The sequence below is a fragment of the Thunnus maccoyii genome, chromosome 10 (genome assembly GCF_910596095.1).
Source record: "Thunnus maccoyii chromosome 10, fThuMac1.1, whole genome shotgun sequence".
NCBI classification, from domain to species: Eukaryota; Metazoa; Chordata; class Actinopteri; order Scombriformes; family Scombridae; genus Thunnus; species Thunnus maccoyii.
In genome coordinates this window covers 12,273,142-12,296,017 of record NC_056542.1, presented here as the reverse complement: position 1 = coordinate 12,296,017, position 22,876 = coordinate 12,273,142, and the positions used below count along the sequence as shown (strand labels likewise).

General features: G+C 41.4%; 1 protein-coding gene across 2 annotated transcripts in view; it reads right to left on the bottom strand.

The window, feature by feature from the left end:
• The window catches only part of cadm4 (cell adhesion molecule 4), a 154,737-nt gene that overhangs the window by 96,040 nt on the left and 35,821 nt on the right, over positions 1-22,876 (bottom strand). Inside the window, exon 1 of one of the 2 annotated variants that reach the window (XM_042424824.1) lies at positions 14,235-14,294. The exons of the other annotated variant lie outside the window; for it this stretch is intronic. Within the exon in view, the coding sequence (XP_042280758.1) occupies positions 14,235-14,292 (58 nt within the window). The 5' untranslated portion in view covers positions 14,293-14,294. Of the gene's footprint in view, positions 1-14,234; positions 14,295-22,876 lie in introns of those variants that run through there. 2 annotated transcript variants of the gene reach the window in all.

The window sequence follows — 22,876 nt, the reverse complement described above, 5'->3', positions numbered from 1 at the left end:
TGCAGGGCAGGTGCCAGGTCTCATTAGAAAGTCTTGGCCGACATAGCTTTCTCACTGAGCTCACCCGCTGTTTCTCTCTCTCCCCCCTTGTTCTATCATGTCCTGACCTCTCACCTGTCACAGCGAGAGTAAACACTGCGCACACAACACACACTCTATCGCCCGTGAGCTTCAAACACACACACGCACGGCGAGAGGAGAAGCATGTATAAAAACGAACGCAGCGGTCCCAAACACACGAGACCTACTCATAATTCATCCAAAACCGCTGCTTGAACTCTCGAGTTCAGATAAAAACACACGACCCAGCAGCATCACCTGCACACACATAAACACCGCATCGCACATGAACAGACCGCTCATCCAAGATCACCACAGCTAATGCTCGACCCCTCAGGCTCAGACGGTGCACCGCCACAACATTATTCTAAAAACTAGTCTCAGATTCAGCGCTCCTGCCTCTCTCCTCACACACTCTCACTGTGGGCCAGAAACTCAAATTGGAAGCCTGCCAGCAGCAGGGTCAGGGTGGGTGCAACACGGTTACACAGGCGCAACATAAACACAACCCTATCAGCTCATTAAAGCCAGCCAACCTTTAACTTTCTTCTGTGAGCTTCATTTTAGGTCCAGGTTCCATAAATGCACCCTCGTATACTTCACTATAGAGATTTTAAAAGGTCACAGTGGGATTAGGACAGGATTAGTATCCACTCGCTTATGGTTCTGAAACTGTATCGAAAACTTGAGACGCTGGCTGGCGAATGGAAGGTCACTGGTTTGATTCCCCCAGATCAGACATGCATCAATATCTCCCTGAGTTAGGACGGAGTTGAGCAAAGCATTTAAATACACTGCCTCCTCCTGGAACGCTGTACCGAGGATCTTGGAGAATCAGAGTAATTACTTTTGGTGAATTCAAGTCAGTTTTAAAGGATCTGGACGGTTGGCCAATACGTTTGCTTCTAATGTATTGACTTTAACTAGATTGTCTATACTCTTAGTAGTGTGCCAGAAGAGTTGTCATACCCTGTTGTTTGGTTAAATAGAGGGAACTGAGCGAGTAATGCTCTTGCATCCTTAAAATACCACTGAGGTCCCCGTGAGCAAGCAATCACCTTCAAATGTAGCATTACATTTGACAAAACATGTGCTGTACAATAGGCCTCTTATAGTTTTCATTAGATTTAAATACTATATAGCTTTTCATTTTGTTTACACTTGCAGTGGGAAATTATAATTTCCATCAAAAAATTATTGAAGTGGGTGTGCTGGAGATCTAGTGGTCCATGTGATCATAATGACCGATTCAAATAGCGTAAAGCCAGCTTTCTCTTTCTCTTTTTACTATACCTCGTGTCATTTTGTCCTGTCTGGCTAAATGCCAAAGATCCATTACGTAGATGTATTTTACAATATGTTGTCAACTTAAAATTTGGTAAAAGAAATGCACAGTCAGATTCAACAGCAGTCTGAATTAGGATAACTGAATAAACTTAATAATCCCTATGGGACAGGGCATTACATTTCACATTAACTGTGCAAATGTAGATGCACTGATAATGCTGATACCTCCTCAGAGCAAGAAGGTCTCACGGCGCTGAGCGAGTTGATTTATGGAAGAGCACCATCTTATAGTGAAGTTAGTATTCAGATTTTTTACTGATAGTTGCTCTTGTCGTTTCCTTCTCTGCAAAAAAGAAGACAGCAACAATTATTTCATGTGTGCTTTTGCACATATTGACAATGAAGAGGTTTTTGCTCTTCAGTTGCAAATAAAATTATCCATTTATTTCATTTTCTAAAAGGTGCCAACGTGTTAAAAGACTGAGTGAACCTTTTAGTCATCAGACCATCTCACAATTACAGACCATGTAATCTTTGAGACATAAAAAGGCAAGAAGCCATTCAGGAAGGTGAGTAAGAGGGAAAATAGCCTCTTACAAACTTTCTCTCACCACGTCTTCCCTTTTTGCATCTGAAGAACCTCTTCTACTTTTTGAGTTTTGATGCCCTATTCTTGTTAGTATTATTCAGTTTTTTATTCACTATGTAATTTTTCTATTTGCGCTTCAGTTTGTGACAATGTTTTTCAACTTCCTACATGTTTTTTTTTTCCTTTAATGTGATATTGGTCTGTTGATAACATCATGTGCTGTACAACTTCATAAGTCCTTTTTGATTTCTTAATTACTACCTTTCATGCATTCTTGGTTTTTGACTGCATAACATTTTTTCATTCCAGAAAACAGATTACAGTCTTTGAGCCTGTTGAAAAGAAACATAAATGGGTAATTTTTTTTTCAAAGAATCCATTTCGGTGGCACAGCAAGTGCAGGAGTGAGATTTGTAGTGTATGATAATTACATCTAGAAAAAAAGCCTGAGGCGTCAGTGTTAGACATTTGAGATTTGGTTATAATGTGATGTGGTGCTGGTTAGGCAGATAGGCAGGGTTCGGGTCTATGACGTTGTCTCAAGCTGAGGACTGGGTGCCAGCACTTACATGCTGTCCTCTAGCTGTCATCGTCATGCACCCACTCACGCGGAACCCAAATTATAACAGCATGAAGCCATGTGAATGCATGGATTTGTGCTGTGGGTGTGTATGTGTGTGTGCAAGAGGGAGAAACAGAGACAAAGCTAGAAAGGGAGAGAGAGTTATCAGTGCGTATGTATGTGCCTCTTAATGTGTGTGCGTCCATGTACGAGAGAGAGAGAGAGAGAGAGATGACGAAAGGTTAGGGCTAAACCACATCTCTAAATTTGCCATGAGCTCAGATCAAAGGACTGCAATGGTGGAGAAAGAGAGAAGAAGAGAGAGGGAGGGAGATACCCGAGTAACAAGGCCTCAGAGTGCTACACTCCCCTCTCTATCTTTTCTTTACTATCATTTTTCCTCTCCTTTAAAATTACTTCTTCCCTTCAGTAAGAGTACATTCGCACTAAAACAGCTCAATCGAAAACATATCTTTTTCTCTGTGTTTTGGCCCTCGTTCCTTGCGAAACCGGGGTTTGAGTGGCTGTTTCTATTACACACTATGAATTTTGAGTAGTGCGTTTATGTCCTTTTTTTTTTCTTCTCCGTTTTGAATACGCTTCCCGATAGGTGTTGGATCAACCGATCCGCTTACTTGAGACTCACTGACACTGACTTTAAAGTAATCCCAGCCTTTGTATGTACGGAGAGTGCTTTAAAGAAAACCACTTGAAAACGTTAGTGTGAACATGTCGTTTTCACACATACACGATATTTTCAAATTCAGCCGGTTTAGTGTGGACCCAGTTTTAAACTTTCCAATTTGTCTCATTCCTCTTTTTTTCTCTGTCTATGTGCCTCCCTCCATCTTTTCTCTTCCTTTCCATCTTTTCTGCCCCATCCAAACTCCCAAATGGTTATGTAATTCATCACGCTGCCTCTGTGTCCCTCTTTCCCTCCTTTTCTCTCTCTCTCTGACTCTCTCTACACGGGTGGAACAAATGGAGATCAGTCGGACTAATGCTGAGTTAGGCCCCTCGTCGCTCTGACAAAGCTACAGCATTACCCCTCTCATTTAACCAGCACTCTGATCCACAGGCTTACACAGACACGCACGCACGCACGCACGCACGTATGCACGCACAAACACACACACACACACACACACACACACACACACTGTATACACTTGAAAGGGCACACTATATCTCCATTTCTCTTTTAAGCACTCCTACACACACACACACAATGAGCATGTGCACACATGTCCAGAGCTTTTTGCGCATTCTTTTCATGCTTACGTGACATTTCAGTGGAAGAACGGTGTTGCCTACAGTGTTTCCAATGCTAAGGTCAGCTGTGATACTCTTTAACCAACAGTCCTGAGAGCCAACTGTGTCAGTGTCTGGCTCCTATCAGACTGTCTTTTGTAGGAGATCTTGCATTTTGTACTTAAGGGATAATTCTGATTTACTACAACTTAAGTCTGATTTCCATACTTTTGGGATCATTTGTATCGATTATGACATCGTACTCACCATGTTAAGGCTCCTTTAGACTGTGTGACAAAAACGATTGTTCACGAAGTTCATTGCATGACACATTGTGCAAGATGCCTATAATAAAATCTTGGTCACAATCTGTGTCAGACTGCACAATAACAATTTGAGGCTGTCAGATTATGCATTGAATGCATGGTGAATCATAGCGCTACAATGTAAATAGAAAAAGTATATGAAAACAAAGGCATGTCATCAGCTCGCGTCATCCATCTGTGCCGCTCTTACGTTGAATGTAGAATGGTTTAATGGCCAAAATACATTTCTGATCTGCAGCTGCATTATGAACCCGTCCAGACCTCTGAGGTCGTCTGGGACTAGTCTGCCTTCTGTCCTCAGAGTCAAAAGTAAACATAGAGAAGCAGTGTTCAGTTTTTATGAACCGCATATCTGGAACAAACTCCTAGAAAATTTGAGGCGCGCTCCAACTCTCAGCTCTTTTAAATCAAGGCTGAAGAATTTTCTGTTTGCCGTTGCCTTTTATTAAATCAAATTTGAGGCTTTTGATTCATATCTTGTACTGCACGGTAGCTGCACTGTAATTGTTAGTCTCCTGTCTTATTTTAGCTTATTTTTACTTAAAATGTAACTTTTAAATTACATTTAAGCGGCAGGTCCATTATTTTTGGGGGGTGGGGGGTTGAGGTTTTTATATCAGTCACTAATGTTCCATATTTATTCAAATCAGAAAATTCAATTTTTGGTCAAAGTATGTATATTTTAGTGTCAAAATGCCATTTTCCCAAGGCCTTCAAAAACTTCTTCAGGATTTATGGCAGTTGGCATCCTTATTGAATTACTGCCTCCCTCTGGATTTAAAGGTGCAGAGTGTAGAATATAGTGGCTTCTAGCAGAAAGGAAATGGAATATAATATTCGTTTTAATTAGTGTATAATCCCATGAAAATAAAAATTGTTGTGTTTTCGTTACCTTAGAATGAGCCCTTTATATCTACATAGGGAGCAGGTACTCTTCCACGGAGCCCACCATGTTGCGCTGCCATGTTTCTACAGTAGCCCATAATGGACAAACCAAACAATAGCTTTAGAGAGGGCCTTTTGCACTTTTTGCAGCCACCGTAGGTTCTTCTACATGCTTGGAAGGGGAGGGGGATGGTGGGGTATTCAGTTGGTTACAATCTGCAACCTCACTTCTAGATGCCACTAAAGCCTACACACTGCATCTTTAATAATCCACTGTTGTCCAAATCCCTTCTAAAAACTTTTTCCCTTGTGACCTGATGTAGGTTTCTGCATGATGACGTTGCAACATATAAACCATAATAAATCCCCTAGCCTGCATAGCCAGTAGTCCCAGAGACAGACTGAGCACTGACTGTTGCTGCTGCTCAAAGTTTAAAAAATAAAATCTGAGTTTTCCTCCCGCCAGTAAACGGTTCCAGATCAGAGCAGAATCTGGTGTGACTCATGAGTGTTATTGTCCCAAAGCTCCGGCTTTGCTCCCGGCTCTCTCCTCTAGAGCACTGAGCAGCTGTCTGTTCCTCTACTTCATCTGGTGCATTTATAAACATCTCATAGTCGCTCATAGTATATCTGGAAATTTTTTTGTACTCTAGCAAGCGAGTACGTTAAGAAGACACTGTCTGCGAATGGTGTTTGTGTTATTAGAGAGGGCAGGTGCATCAGTGCTCTAACCCACGTCATGGTTTTTTATGAGGCTAAGTGGGAATTTCCACTTGAAAAACCCAGAAAAAACACGGATGGAGTCGTCCTTTAAAAAGGTAGAGTCATGGAGTGTGAAAAATATGGACATAGCCACCGTAACATCACCCATTAGTACCTGAAGAGCGGTTTTGAAGCTCAAAGTGGGCTTGACTCCGCCTAACTCCCGGTTAATCCAAAATGAGCAAAGAAGTGGAGCTGAGGCCGGCCGAATGAAGCCTAGTTGCTGAAACTAGCCACTTAGCTACTTAGCACACCTGTCACTCAAAGCGGCCACATCCTTAATTATGCATAACTTTACGGCTTACTAAAATTTAAACGGGTGAGTTATAATAAAAGTTCACCTCCTGTATAGTTATCATGAATGGGGAAATTAGCTATAGAGACCAAAACCATTTTTTGTAGCAGGCAGTAAACATGTTTATTTCTGCTGTAAAGTTGGGCATTTTAACATGGGGGTCTATGGTGATTGACTCGCTTTTGGAGCCAGCCTCAAGTGGCCATTCGAGGAACTGCAGTTTTTGGCACTTCCGCATTGGCTTCATTTTTCAGCCCCGCTTGGGTAGAGTCAATCATCCTGGAGAAAGACTGTTTATATTTGAAACACCCAAACAAATGCACCCCTACCTTCATGATCCTTCAGAAGCTCTGCACCCTAAATTCATGGTGCATTGCCAAGGCAACAACCGAACGAGAATTCAGAGCGATGCCAGCTGTAGAGTCACTTCTGTTCCACTCACACATTAGGCTTTCACGAGCAGAAAAAAATTTTCATCTCAAGTGAGAACAACAGTCCGTCCACACTCTTCGCCTCTCTGCCGTCTCCCCACTTCTCACTCACCTACATTCAGCATCTCTGTCCAGAGAAGCAGCCTTCCGTCGACTGCAGCTCCTGGGGAGCTGAGAGGACAGCGAGCCGCCAAATTGCCTTCACCAGGCTGAATGACAGCAAAAATTTACTGAACCAAAATAGTTTGCATGTCAGCTCCATGGGAGGAAATTGACAGTATTTGTATTTATTGATTCATTGATTTGGTTAATAAGTTACATATACAGCAGGATATTTGTGTGATTTAAACAGCTGCCTGCTCAGATTACACTTCACTAAACACAATAGAAACAGACTCGAAGCGTAAAAAATTGCAGGGTGTCTCCACAAGACTGTCTCGGATTGGGTGTGGATTGATACATTTAATAAAATGGAAATGTATCTGTTCTGTGAGTAAACACTTTCTATGTGAATTGGCCACAACCTCTCTCTCTCTCCAGTTTGCCAGCCTTCAAATACAGTTTAATGATCACAGGTTTTAAACAACCACCCAGGTTCACCAAAGTGAATGTAGTGAAAGCAATAAAAAAAATTATCTAAACTGTCCATTGTAAACATCCAGTTGACAGATGGACTTTCAGTTCCTCTTCCATACTTGCCATAGTTATGCACACACTGTTTTTCTGTACAATGAAGCATTGCTGACTTTTGGTTTTTACCTCAAAGTGGTTTAGATAATCTGGTTAAACTTTTAGCTTGCTCTCAGATTTCAACTTTTTCTTTAATGAGCATAATGTTATAGCCAGTGGAAAAAGCCCATACCACAAAAATAAGACCTGAGTTGTAATAAACTGGAAATATCCTTTAAGAACAGTGTGTCTGCACACATGTAACAGGATTTACCCTCATTATCACTCCTAGCGCTGCTTTTCCTGGTTTTAGTGTAAAATCGTGTCCCTCTCTAGCATAGCATAAGTGTAGCAGAAGACACACGTACACACAAACTCGTTCACACACATTAGTAGGAGTCTTGTACTTCAATCAGCCAATTAACCTGGAGTAGAGCAGAACAAAACATTTGGCATTTGGCAATAGGGCAGCAACCTTCCAGTGATAATTAATCTTTTAGAGAGCACACACATATATACACACACGCTGCCCCCAGCGCAGCATCCATCACATGTCATGTTGGAAACAATGGCAGCTAAGTGTAATCAATTATTTATCCTTGTCCACAGATGAGCAATCTTGGAATGCCGTGTCCACACGTAAAAACACACGCACACAAATACAGACATACACACACAAATGATTGTCGAAGTTGACAACAGCATGCAGACAATATGAATGGTGTGATTGTGAGCAACGCCTGAGGGCATCAGAATACTTACCACATGAAATGGAAAGGCCTACACACATTCTTGAATAAAGGCAGAGTATAACACACACTCAAGCACATGAATAAGCCCAACATCATGTGTACAATTGAGACATTTTTCTTGGAGAGAGAGCTCCTCGGTTTTCAAATGTCAAGATAAAATGCCGTGACAGTGGTGGAAGAAAACATGAGAGAATTTCTGAAAGAGAGAGAAAGAGAGGGAGGCCAGCGAAAGCCCATGTATATTTGATTGAGAAAGGAAATGCAGAGAGATGAAAAAGGAAAAAACGAGGGAAAGAGAGAAAAGATGATGGAGAGTTACAGTAAATTGGCGAGGCCACTTCTGAAAGCACGCTCTAGGGGAGGGGGGGGGGGGGGAGGGAGGGAAATAGAGTGAAAGACAGAATAAGAGGCAGAGGCTAGAGAGTCGGAGAGAAGTGCAGCAATGGATTTTTAGCTGGTAAACGACTGTCACTTTCTTTAGGGGAGATAAACAGATTTGACACCTCTGCATTCTTCCTTTCTCCTCTTGTCCCTTCTTTTCTCTGACTCGACACGGCCTGACAACCCTTCAAAAAAAAAAAAAAATCACTTTCTGACTCTCTCTTCCACTCTGTTCCCCGCTGTTCTGTGCCATCCCGCGCTTCTCCGCTGTGTTTTCCCCCCACTCTGTTCTCCTCTCAGATATGTGCGACAATCTCGCCCTTCTGGCAAAAAAAACGGCACATAAGAAGAAGAAAACGAGAACTACATGAATAAAGGCCCCATTTCCCATTTTCCATTTTCCACACGCTCCTTTTCTCTTCCTCACTTGCCAGGGACTTGTGACGAGATTAGATGAGGAAGAAATCAAATGAAACAAGATTTCTCACCCCCCCCCACCCGACATCTGGGAGAGGTAGAAAGGGATAAAGGATAGAGAGGAGCAGGCAAGATGGAGAGTGTAAACGACACAAAGAGGAGGATCAGAGAGGAGGTATGCGTGGAAAGTCAGAAAAGGGCAAGATCAGTGGAGAGATGAAGAACAGAAGACCGAAAGGAAGACATGCATCAGCACAGAAGGCTTGTGATCAGCTGTCAGCTGTCTTTGGGGAAAAGCACGCATGCACACACCTGCCCAAACCATGGCCATCGCCTGGCCTGGACATTCATGGCTGTTGTCCTGAAGATTTTTTTCTTCAGCCCTGAATAATTCTCCACTTTGAGCAGTTTGTGAGTTGTTGTCAGTGAACGGAACGGAGACAAGACCAATAATGGATATATATATATATAATTTTTTTTTTACCGGTAAAAGGGGTTGAAGCTGAAGCAGTGGCACAAACATCCTCTCATGCTGAGCCAGGAAAACAAGGTGTGTAAATGTCCACATGAGTTCCAAGTTATGTGGACACAATATGAGCAGAGCGTATATACAGAGAACGTACTTTGCATTGCACTGTGGCCAGATAAACTGTCACCAATGATAGCTTAGTTGTGCCTCCAAACTAGCCCAGTCTTGTGTTAAATAGCCAGAAAGTTTTATATTTTATCGGTCTAGCAGTCCAACAAACAGTGACAACAACTGAGGCGAGTTTTATAACTGATCCAGCCTTTTTTCCGATCATGTCATACATTGGCAACTAAGTTACCACAGCTTCCATAAAACAACATTTTAGATTCAGTGTTTATTTCCTAATTTAATCTGACGTATCTCGTGAGTGAGTCAACTTTTCAAACTGACTGTTAGCTCAATGATTTGGAAATTTGAAATTGTCATCGTATTATGGGTTTTGAGGATTTTCCATCATGTAGGCCTGTAATAATGGTAATAGGTATCTGATATGATGCTCATTTTGGTTTGAGATATTCAAGTGGTTGGAATATTCATGTGCAGATTGTAGGGTAAATCAAATCCAAATCCTTCCTTCCTTCTCCAATTTTCACATTTTTTTAAGCAATGTGTAGCTCTCACATTCAAGAAAGAAATGCATGGAAACAGTCTGTTTAGAAGTACATTTTTAAAAGAATCTGATGGTTAACAGTCCAGCCCCTGGCCGAAACACACGTCATCCTTGTTCACAAAAAATGTAATCAAATAAAATAAAATAAAAACAACATAATTTGGGTGTTAATCATTCCAATTATGATCGCCGTCAGGAAGAGTGAAAGCGCAGTGTTGTGGACTTGCACTGACCTGAAGAGACAAACACACTCAAAATAGATATAAGGAATAAACACAGGCTTGTTTCTCAGGATAAAAGAAAGGAAGATAGGGGGAGAAGAAACAAAAACAGGAAGGAGATACAGAGACAGCAGGGCAGAGAAGGTGGAATAGCAGCAATCATTGGAATAAATGACAGACAGGCGAGAGAAGATGGAATAAAGGAGGTCTGACTGTATTAGAGCGGTATGGTTTCTGTGTTCTCTCTCTGTGATAAAGGAAGTTGTCCTACTGTGATAGTGAGGCCTCTGGAGAAAAGATGGGAAAAATCTAAACAACGGGAAAATTAGGCCATGCAAACAGTCACACACAGACGTACACAACATGCACGTATGCTCTTTTTTTTTTTATTCCGCACAACACATGTTTCCCACTCAGAGGGGATCGCAAGAAGCACAAAGCAAGCCTCCACTTGTCGGTAAGTGTCTCAACTCCCCACAAACAGCCGCACAGACACACACGCACACACACATTCACACTCCGGCTGTTTATGTAGGCAGTGGTAGGAATAAATAAAGGCAAGCATCTAACAAATAAAATGAATTTTTAATCAATGGAGCCATTTGAATTAGCTCTGTCATTAAGTAAACAGGAACAAGGCAGAGTTTGAAATATTCATGTTGGGCCCTGAATTCATTAGGCTGTTAGGAGGTGTGGTCCCCCAGGGGTCCCATTCAGATCTGGGACAACACCAAGGGCACGATGATATATATACAGCACGCATACTGTTATAATGGGAGGAGGAGGGGGTGAAGAGGAAGCAAGACTTACAGAAGAGAGAAAGGAAGCCAAAACCGAACTATTCTAATACACTCAGAGGGCTTTTTATAGATTTTAAGGAGAAGGGGGGTGGTTAGCAGGAAGATGAAGGGAAAGTACAGATGAAGCCTGCAGAAACTGAACGAATGACAGAGAGGAGAGTGAGGGATTAAAAGAGGGGAAGAAACCGAAGGGGAGAAGAGGGGGATTAAAAGACGATGAGAAACAAAGTTAGTTGAAAGGGAGGAGGAAGCACAGACGAGGGACGGCGAAGCAGAATACAGTGAAGAGCCAGGAAAAATCAAAGTAGCAGGTATGGGGGGTGAAAATGGGAAGAAAGACAGCCAGAGAAAGAGGTAATTCATGGTGAGATCAAAGGAGGTATGGATAACAGATAGAAAACAGAGGTGGGGATGTTGCGTCGCCGCTTAATCTGCAGAGAATAGTAAAGGATTTACATGCACATCCCATGTTATGAAGGCAAGTCGTGCACCGGGAGGGAAAGGTAGATAGTAATAGAGAAGATGGAGAGATTATGAGGGAGTAGAAGTGGGGGGTAGAGAGAAAAGAGAAAGAGACAGAAGCATCTGAGAGGCTGCCAGACAGATGAGAATGATAGTAACAGATGAGAGGGAGAAACTGAAGCAAGAAAGTAAAAGAGAAATGAGGGAGACTGAGGCAAAAAAAGAGAAAGGAGAGAGGAGAAAAGGGGGGAATAAATATATTAATCTCCTGTATTTTTTCTTACAGCATTTGACAGACAGCTGAGAGCGTGAGAGTACGGCAGAAGAGAAGGAGAGAGGAAGAGAGGGCTGGGAAGGAAGGAGCAAATGACTGAGGAAAGGAGGGAACACGGGCGATTGCATAATGACTTTAATGAAAGCGCAGAATCCCCAACGGACATTTTAGATACGACTCGTGGGGACTGACAAGAAAAAAAAAAAAAAAAAAAAAAGACAGAGGAAGGGGTAGGAAGAGGTAAGGAGGAGGAGAGAGAAGGAAGGAAAGGAGGAGTGAAATTCCTGTGAATAGCAGGGAATAAAAAAGCTGCCAACAGAAAAGCATATATTCGGTTGCATTTTTAGAATAACAAATTGAACAGTGCTGGAAATACAGGGGGCATGTGTGTGTGTGCATTTATGTGTGTGTGTGTGTGTTGGGGAGGGATTGGCAAATACAACAAAACATATTATAGAATTTTAATATGATGAAAGCTCCTGGGGGTTTGGCACTGTGTCTTACAAATAAATCTTCCATCGCCTTGAGCATTTATGGGAGTGTATAGGGTATTCTATTTTGCCTCCGCTTTCATTTCCGAAAGGGAAAAAAAGAAGTCTTTTGTGTCCCTATGGCTATTTATGTGCGCGTTTTGGGGATGGAATGACGCACAAAATAAAATGATGCCTTGTCATATTATTTTTAAGCTTATGACAGCTTTATATTGATGATAATTCCCTACACCTAATCTATCAAGCCTCATTCTTAAGTGTTTTTAATTTTAAACCGACTAATCTAAAGCCATTTCTAACACTAATAGAAACCCTGTAGTGCCTATACAGTACTCATCCCACATTAAAGGGTCATTTTAGCTAAATTAGACATGTTTTTTCACTTACCCCTTTTGGCAGATCACTCTGTTTTAAAATATCAGTCTCTTAGAGTTCTAGCTCTTACCCTTTATTTTGCAGTTGAATGAACCGGGACTGTAACTAATGCTTGTTTTCATCATTGATTTCTCTGCCGATTATTTTCTTGATTTATCTTTTAGTCTGTAAAATGTTAAAAATTGTGGGGGAAAAGGGTATTCACAGTTCATGAGAGTCCACGGTGATGTCATCAATTTGCTTGTTTTGCCTAACCAACAGTAAAACAGTCCAAAACCTAAAGATTTTTTATTTACTGTCCCATAAAGGCAAAGAAAAGTAGCAAATCCTCACATTTGAGAAGCTGGAACCAATGAATATTTGGCCCTTTTGCTTGAAAAATGACAGACACAATTATTTGATCATCAAAATAGCGGCTGATTAATTTTCTGTCAATCAATTAATCGACTAATCACCACAGCCCTAGAATGGAATTTCTTATGTGGTGCTCACAGCATCAAAAAATGACATTTTAAAAATTCAAGAGGCAGAGTCATGCGTTAATCGCAGTGTTGACGGTTTGATCTCCAGCTCCTCCTGTCCACATGTCAAGTGTCCTTGAGCAAGATAGTGAACTCCATTTGCTCCTGATGGTGAGGCTATTACCTTGTATGGCAGCTCCATTGCTATAAGTGTGTATAATTGCACACGTGCATGGGGGAACGAAAGGCACATTGTAAAGGGTAAAGGCATTATATAAAGGCAGTCCATTTCTATTTAACACCTCTTTCCAGAGAGGGTGTCCCAGTGACTGTGGATAATCCACAACAAATAGTTACTGTGAGCATCACAAACACAATTCCATTCACCTCCGTTGTGTTGAGTTGGAGGCAGAAATCTCAGAGATGGATATCTTAAAATCTGAGCAAATAAAACCCGAATTATAGCAAGATATCTCTAGAGCTAAATGAGAAAATACTTTTTTTTGTGATTTGACTGAATCATCCCGGTTAATGAGTTTCTGGCCAAACTAACCTCACTTGACTGAGATGTCCTCGGTCTCAAGGAGAAGAGCTCAGACTGGTTCTCACAAGGATAGAGGCACAGAAAAAAACATGTTCACACGCACTTAAACCCCTCTGCAACACAATAACATGGTTTGAAATCCTGTGAGTCTGTCTCCCTCACAATCTTCTCCTCCTCTTTCCCTCCCTCCCCTCCACTGCTCGAGGGAACAAGACAGACCGAGACAGACAGAGGAGGGCTGGAGGTTAGACGGGGGTTAATTTAGTCTTTTAAACAGGACAACAGATTGGATTACCATCCCGGCAGAACAGGCACCCACTCTTAGAATTAAAAAGGACTCCAGTGACGGACCAGGATCAAAAAGTGGCCCTGGAATTTGCAGCAGACCGGCCCTATTTTCAAACCCAACACCGACCCCACTCAAATGTTAATATAAAAAGCTTGAGATAAAACCATACAGAACACAGAACACACACTCAAACGACAAACTATAATCGCTACAGTCACTGATATATGCCGACAACTAGTTAATGCAATCTGAGATTGGCAGAGCATAGGTGGTACGACATGATACGCTCCACTAAAGGCACATTCAGCACAAATACATAGACTCGACATTAAGGCACACTGTACATAACAATGCAATAGCTCCAACCACACATGAGAAGAGCAATTCACAGCCACAATGCATATAACAATAGCTTCATCAGAACATGAAAAGAGCACTGCACAGCCACAGTATAATGGTATAATAATAAATAAATGTGTCTTGCCTTCATGTAGTTAACAAGCTAACTTACAAAGGAGTTTGCTTTTCTCTGCAACCTTGTCAATCACATTGTCCAGGTTCTTTAGCATCTCTTTCTCCGTCCGTCAGCTGACTGATGTGGGTGAAACTTGAAAAATAATTCTCTCGGAATTTGGGCACCTGAAAAAGTCGTATTGACCATCCTGTGAAGTCACACTTACACCCGCTGCTCCGCTCCCCCCTACTGCTTCAGTTGCCTCTGGCTCAGGTAATCCACTTCCTAAGGCTTTTTGTTGTTTATCGTCAGTTTCTGCCACAAGTCCAGTGTCCAAGTCTGATTCTTAGGCTTCTTCCTCTTGTTTGTTTCCCTCATTGTCTTGTTTGTCTCCCTGGTCTGGCTCCGCCACAAATTCAATGTCCATGTCGACGCCCATGCTAACATCAGTGCTGCTAGCTGAAGCAACACAGTAAATGACCCTACCTACGCCTGCCTCGGTGCTGACATGTTTCAAGAATAATTCAATACTCGTGTATTGAAGCCTCGAGTTTGGTATTTTGACCGTCGCCATCTGGAATTTTTGGAGCCAGAAGTGATAAGAAGTGACCATATTTGGACGAGAGCATGGAGCCGACCCTAACGCTAGCTACTAGCTTGGTTAGTACGGTGTATTTGCAGTCTGTGGTTAACCGTGATAATGCCCATGCTAATGCTAATTTTCGCTAACTAAAAACAGGCTTAAAACCATTGAAACAAAATGAACTTAATGGAAAAACTGAACATCCAACTCCTTAGAGGGTCTTTTAGTTCAACCAAACGCTGGACAAGACTTTAGCCGACCTAAATGTTACAATTAAATTTCAAGAACTGAAAACATACTGAAATAGCGACTGCTATGGCTAAGCCCTTACTCTGTGAATCTGGGGTTACGCCATGTTTACGATACCTAACCAACGTTATCACTGTGGTATTTTATAACTGAACCAACACCATGATGCAAGTTTTTTTTTATTTCTCTGATGTTTTCACATCACAAATGATGAACAGCAGAAGTCTTGCAGGTAGACTCATGTAGCTGTTATATCAGTGTATTGTAGGGCAACCGCTCTGCAGGTGCGTTTGATTTGACTGCAACAGTATCTGGGCGGTGATAAGCCTCTATGAGGGAGGCATGAGGGAGTTAAAGCACAGTTAAAACACCCCAAATAACCATCACTGACAAAACACTCAATACAGTGAAAAACAAGACATTGTGTTCTGCGTGAAACAGATGAAAGAGCAGGGGGAGTTAATAATAATTAGAATAGTTATAATTAGAAGTAAAATCTGTTCTCTTTCAAATCAAACATCCCAAGGTATGAGTGGAAAGTATTGTTCTTGCAACTGCATTTATAACCTTTTTTTCACTCAAATGTAGTCTAACCATGTCATTTCATTCAGTAAATATTACTGAGACCAATACAGAAAATTGCAGATTAACATTTACTATCCAGGGATTCACCTTACAGACATTATCACAGACTATCCCTGTAATGTGATGTGCTATTGTGTGTAGCTTTGTATTTTGTATAATGTGTTCTGTGTGTTTTTTGCTTTGTACTGTTTGTTGTGCTGTTGTATGTTTTGTTTGTGGGAGACTGCAGATGTAAATTAGCTTTGAGCTAACTCTGGTGCAGTGCATCATTTATGTTAAAACTATACACTGTCCTGCTAAATAAATAAATACAATCAAACTGGCCGCAATTTCATACATTGACCATACACAGTCAGTCCAGCCATATACAAGGTTTTGACCTAGTCTTGTTAAAAAAGGTATAATATGGCCAATCTCAAATGTTTTGGGCTCCATGCGTAAAACTTTTTGAATCAAAATCATCAAAGACAAAATTATTATTATTTTATTTTATTTATTTGTTTGTTTGTTTATTTTAATCAATGCAATGACCCATTCTGAGCGGCCCAAGCAGCCCATAGTCAGGCAGCCCTTGTGGCATCTGCCCGATTTCCAGATGGCCAATCAGTCACTGAAAAGGACACACCTCAAAAAACATGGGCAACCCGAATTAGACGCCCACCCTCTCGCACCACAGTGACTGTGCAGATCATTGAGCCAAACGTTTGCAGGGGTGCATAGGGAGGCCAAATTGGGGCTTTGTTTTAGCACCCCACCTTACGCAAATACCAAGTGATTTGTTTTTAAAGTGGATGGGATTGAGCCTCCCAAAAAGAACAAGGGAGAGCACAAAAGAGGAAGGTTGAAAGAACCAGCCCCACACACTCCAAAAAACACGTCACGACAAGATGAAAGAGGGGTGGACGGGATGGAGGGAGTGATTGATTTTCATGCTGCTCTAAAGCAGATCCCTCTGGAGGCCTGGATAACGTGAGAGAAAGAGAGAGAGAGAGGCAGAGAAAGGAGAGGAAATTGAGAAACAGAAAGAAAAAGTGAATAGGGGAGATAATAAAGAACACGATACTTTGACCTACTCCAGTTTCTGGCAAGCTTCCCCCCCCCCCCCCCCTTTCATTCCTTCGATCCATCTTTATTTACTTTTTCTTTTCTTCCTCTTTTGAATTACACAGGGCTGTCTTTATTTTGACTGGAACCCTAATGGAACCTGAGCGCTTGTTAAGAAGAAGAGCGCAAAAAGAAGAGAAAAAGGCCAGCAAAAAGGGAGAGGAGAAGTGAGACAGGCAGATTTAAAAGTGGGATGAATGACTGCATGGATGGAGAGACAGAGAAGGGGCAGAGAGTGAGAGAAGAGGTGAATGAAGTGAAAAGTTGCTAGATGAAGAAAAGAGGCAGATCAGAGGGTCTGAAAATCACCGCCAATGTTGGAAATGAGGTGTGTATGTGTGTGTGTGTGTGTGTGTGTGTGTAGGTGTTTAGTTGCCTGTTACTCTGTCAGCGTGTGTGGTTTTTGTGAGTGTGTGTGCAAGAAAAGACATCTACAGAGAGAGCAAGTCAAAGAGAGGTGGGGGGCCAGACTGGGATAAAGGGCTTTGCAGCCATGAATGTCATACTAATAAAGCCCAGTCGGATATTGAGGTTCAGTCTTTGAGGTGAGGAACGACGGAAAGGAAGGAAGAATGAAAGAAGGAAAGATAAGACAGACAGGGAATAGAAGAAAGGGGAGTGAGAAACATGGAGGGAGTGGTATGAGGAGAAAAAAATATGTCATCGCTCAGGTTGACACATTGACACAGCTGCTAAAACTTCATTGGGAAAAGAAGGAACAGGCTATGACAAAGGCAGGGAAAACATGAGACAGAGGGGTACAGAGGAATGAGGAAGGGAGAAAAGTGAGTAAGAACGAAAGTAAAAGCACATGAGGGTGGCCAAGGGGTGGGAGAGAAGGATAAAGGTAGGGAGAGATGGGGGGGCGGAGGGGGTGGGTTGGCGGAAGCAAAAGAGAAACCAGAGCAAGGCAGGATGAATGTTTGTTGATATCCCATTTTCCACAGAGGAGATGAAAGAGAGAAAGAGGGGATTAGAAAAGAGTGGGCAGAGAAGAGGAATGAGCTGATGATATAGAGAAAAAAAAAAAAGTGGGGGAGAGACACAGAAAAAAATGACCAAACAGGAGAACAAATGAGGGTTAGAACGGAAATGCAGGGGAGAAAAAGAGACAGGGGAGAGTTTGATTCTGCCGTGCGGGGGATGTTTGTGACGTGGGAGAGTTATCATTACTGCCATCTAAAAATAACATTGGCATTGGGCGGCTGCGGTCTGAGAAATGGGGATAGAGCTGAGGAAGAGGTAATTACAGCAGGCCTATTAGCATGCACGCCGCCCTCATTAAATATTCACACAGGAAACTGGGACTGAGGAGTAATGCTTCTGGGCAAGTGCCAGACAGACAGCCTGCCAGCCAGCCTCGCAAACTATTTGGACATTCAGACAGCAACAAAGACAGGAGGAGACTACTTTCATACTTCCATCCATTCATCCACTCAAACAGGTCGCACTGAGACACACAATCATCAAGGTAGCCATGCTTTCATCCATTTCTGGTTATCTGCAAGCTTAAGAAACCCATTTTTAAGGCCAGACTTTTTTAAATGATACCAATCAAAGCTAACAAAAGCAGCCTATTTCTCTTATAACACAGCTAAATTAAAAATTTGAAACTGTACATTGGCAATATAAACAAAAGGCCACCAGGGAATTGTTAAGGGACATTGAGTGTGATTGCATAGCAATGCAGATACGATTAAAAAGATGTTTATTGAACTACCAGTCCTCTTCCCCGTTACTCCTCCTGAATAAAGAAACCGCATAGGGAAAAATAAGGCCTAAACTGTATTGAAGACGTTTTCATTTGGGCAATTTAAGACATTTTCAGGCTTTCAAGCACCCACAGATACTGTGATCCAAGCAGCCAACAAGCCATAAAGCCTATTAGCCAAGCAGACAGACACATAGCCAGATGGAGAGACAGTCTAATGAACAGCAGGGAGACACATGGCTCTGAGCCTGGTAACAGATCCTTGTGTACTAATCTACCAATTTACTGAGCTGTGGCACACATGCACAAAAGTTTGGACACACCTTCCCATTCACTTGAATGAGAAAGTGTGTCCAAACTTTTGAGTGGTACTCTATATGAACACATGCAAAAGAGCCCACTCATGCTGCCACACAAGGGCACAAAGAAAGAAAGATGAAAATAGAAACAACACAGTTGTCATACACATGCATTCAAAAAAAAGACTTGAATAAAGACATTAATCCAAACAGATAGTCTGACGTAAAAATTCACTGACACTCAAGGCCATCTAAGCTATCACAGACACACACACTCAGTCACCCCCAGTGTGCTTAAAACACTCGCTAACTCATTGACGTTAATCCTGGCTGACATTTTGACACGAATGCAGAGCAACATAAATAAACATATGTCCACAACAAATCTCACATACACCACCTCTGTCCTTGATACGAGCAAACAGTCTGACACAGAAACACACATTACACTCTCTCCCCGAGTACACAAGTAGCACACACTACCCCAAGAACTGGTGGAGACCAAAACGGAGCTAAAAGAAAAGTGAATGTCGGACTTGCATTCACCAGCTGGTAAGAAACACGACTCCAAATGAATAACGTTTCTCTGTGTCTGCTGGATATAAATAGGCAACTGTTTGCGAACACCTTTACCACAACAACTTTATAAGCTGTTAATGTGTCATTGTTGTGCATACAGCTTGTTCCTGCTGTTTCTGCACCCAGGTGGCCAAATATGTAAATTAATGGAAGTTTAATAACATGAGGGAAGTGCAACAGTTCAACCTCAAAGAGGCTCTTCACTTTTCAACGTTGAGTGTCTTTTAAAATATATTTTTGGCTCAGAACCTGGACAAAATGGATGTACTTGTGTTTCTACATTGTTCGAGTAAATCAGATACAATTGTTAACTGTTCAAGGTTTGAAGTTCCACACTCACATATAATGTGAAAAATCATTACATTGCTGCTAGTGGCACTCACATGCCATGATGCTATGATTCATATGCAGTGTATATGATATAGTGGATATCGGGAAACAATGATTTCAATAGTGCTTTTGGTAATGTTAAAATATTATCAAAATGTTATTAAAAAGAACCTCTCACGTCCTTTTGGATGTTTCGAAAACCTTAAATGTCATCTGTATTTATAAAACAAAACAGGTGGTAGCTGGGAAAATGTCATTATCCTGCTTTTACACGCAGATAGAAACGGACATATAGGAAACAACGACAGAGACAGACACAGTAAGAGAGACAGGCTAACATACTAAATTACCCAGAGTCACACCTTGGCACACACTCACAGCCGGCTTCCCGAAACTAACAAGTACAAACATGACCTAGCCTTGTCCCCGAGAAAAATCACACTAGTGAGCTGGCATACAGTGAAACAGCTCTGTGCCAAACACGGACACCCACACACAGCGTACCTGCAGCACAGTGACACAAACATGCAAATACGGGGTGCTGGGAAATAGAGAACGCTGGATGTGAATAAACAATCCCTGACAACAGTTAAGAGATGAGATTGCAGGAGTGGATTCTGGACCTTCTTGCAGACACTGACACTGAGCTGCAGACATGTACAGTTCACACCCATGACAACACTACACACACACACGCACACACACAATAATCATTAACTGACTGATCATAAATAGGATTTTATTGTAGCACATGTGTCACTTAATCCCTATCCTATCCCTGAACACCGAATGCTTTCACCAAACCATTACCATAAGAACATGTTTGCATGCAAGTGGTTTATTCATGCTCACATCATAGCACCTTTACTTTGATCTATTTGTGTAGGTGACAACAAAGCTGATTTAACTTTGGTGCTACTGAATAACTGCACTCAGAATGATTGGAAATGTAGGTCTCAGTATTATTCCAAATGAACAGCAGCGCAGACTGCTATGAGAAGTGAAAAGGACTGCAACAAATTATCCTAGGATGGTTTTATAGGTTACAGGAGATAGGTTCTGGTATCTAACAGGCAATTCCTAAAACTTAGAGAGCACACAATAACAAAATGGCCCGCTGGAAAAAATTCTTTTATATTTTATATTAATGTATTTGTTTGGGTGATCTTACAGGAAAAATGTAAAACAACATATTTAGTTCATTTAAATATATTAGGTTATGTGCCTTGCATTGCAGGATTTGTTTGCACATTTTTCTAACTGCACACTTTTATTACCATAAATAAGTGGTCAAATAATGATTGTGTCAAGTCACGGTGTCATATTTCCATGTCTTTCAAGAGCAGATTATTTAAAGATTTAATTAACAATCATGACAAACAGTCAATGGAGGGCTGAGAGTTTGTAGGTTTTCATTCAAAACAATGACTGTACCGGTTAGGTATAGTCAGTTATACTTAACCTGTTGGGACCTGCCTTTTCTCACACACAACATAGTCAAGGCAACAGACAAAAACATGCACTTTCACCTGCAATATTCTGACAAATGAAACATGAACTTTAGTTAACATGGTCATGGCCATAAACTACTGCCCTGCTCTTAACTGAGAGTATTTTAATATATTTTACCTGGTCATTGATGCTAAATATTTATTTTAGAAGGGAACTTTTAAAAGGGCACGAAAAAAAAACTCAAATCCAAGAACTCCTTTTAACATTATACAAGACAAAATATCTTCAGAATATTTTCATTTAAACTCTCTCATACAAGTGGATGCAGACACAAAATATCACCTATGCACACACATACACACACACACACACACACACACACGTAACTAAGATCAGACCAATTAAGCTAAAGAAGATCGGGTCCCATTTCTCACTGCCTTAAGAGTGCTACAATGCTGCTACAATTCCCAGTGCTCCCCATCCACAGGCCAGACAAAGACTGACAGTACTGCCACAGTCTCAGACATTGATTACGTAAATCTCCTTACATAAGAATTCTGCAAGGATAAGTGTTTATTTGTGTGTTGCCTGAAACAGTAAAAGTGTGTGCATATGCGTGAGAGCAAGTCACAGTGTGAGAGGATGTCTGAGTGTGTCGTTGTATGACTGCCTGTGTGTGTGTGTGCACGCATCGATTGTCTGTATGTAGATTTTTTTTCCTGCGTGTTTCGACATTTGCGCATTGTCTGTGTTTATTACATCTGTTAATCCTCATTCTGAGACAGCTGTGCCTAAAATGTCGAGAAACTACACAAGCAGAAGTGCTGAGACCGGAGGTGTGTCTAAGGTCACTCGGATATGTTTAGAAAATGTTGAACAACAAACTACAAAAGAGGCTCCAAATAAAATGTTCCCTCTTCTAGTTCATGAAAGACGAAACATGCGGTGTGTTCTTTCAATCTACAGAACAACAGTCTGGCTTGTTTCCTCAGTTCATGCAGATGCACGCAATGGCTGACTGATGGTTTAGAAGAACAATGTAATTGGGTTTTGGAAGTGTCTCTCTCCTGGGGAATGGGTCCAAGTTTGGCTCAGTGATATTTGAGACACAGAAAGAGTTTCCTGTTGCAAAACCACTGACATTTGAGTTGAGAAAAACCACACATACTGTCTAGTAAACAACACTGTGGTAGATAAAAGATGGATAAGATGGCATCCAGGCACAGATTATAACAAGGGTATAGCATTCATTAGAATTGAAAACATTTTTTTCTCAGAGAAGTGTTAATACTCATGGTTATACAAATAAAAACTAGTATAAAATGGTGAATGAAATTTATTATCTGAGAAAAGGTGCATTCAATACAAAGTTTATCATTGTAATAACCCAAATAGCTACTGCGCTTGTGTTTCAAAACAATACCTTTTAACCACTATCCATAGACGTTTTGTTCGTGCAGCGCCCCTAACATTCAATCACATTCACAGTTACCAGTGAATCCTCTGAGAGTGTAACCTTGGTGATGATTTTCAAGAGCTGAGGACAGCATTTTTCTCCTCTCCTCCTCCATAGATTTTTTTCCTAAAGGTCAACCTTGAACACCTCATATTGTTCGATAAATTGTAATTGTAAAATGAAGTCAGATTAGTGCAAAGAAATCTCACAGGGAAAGGAATTAAGTCTTTGTAAAGCCGCAGCAGTTAGTGAAGTACAACTGCACACATTTCAAATCCTCAAACCACTTGTTGGCTCAACCAGCTGGTACACATGCAATATGCTTCTTACTGGCATTGGTTCAGATTTCTT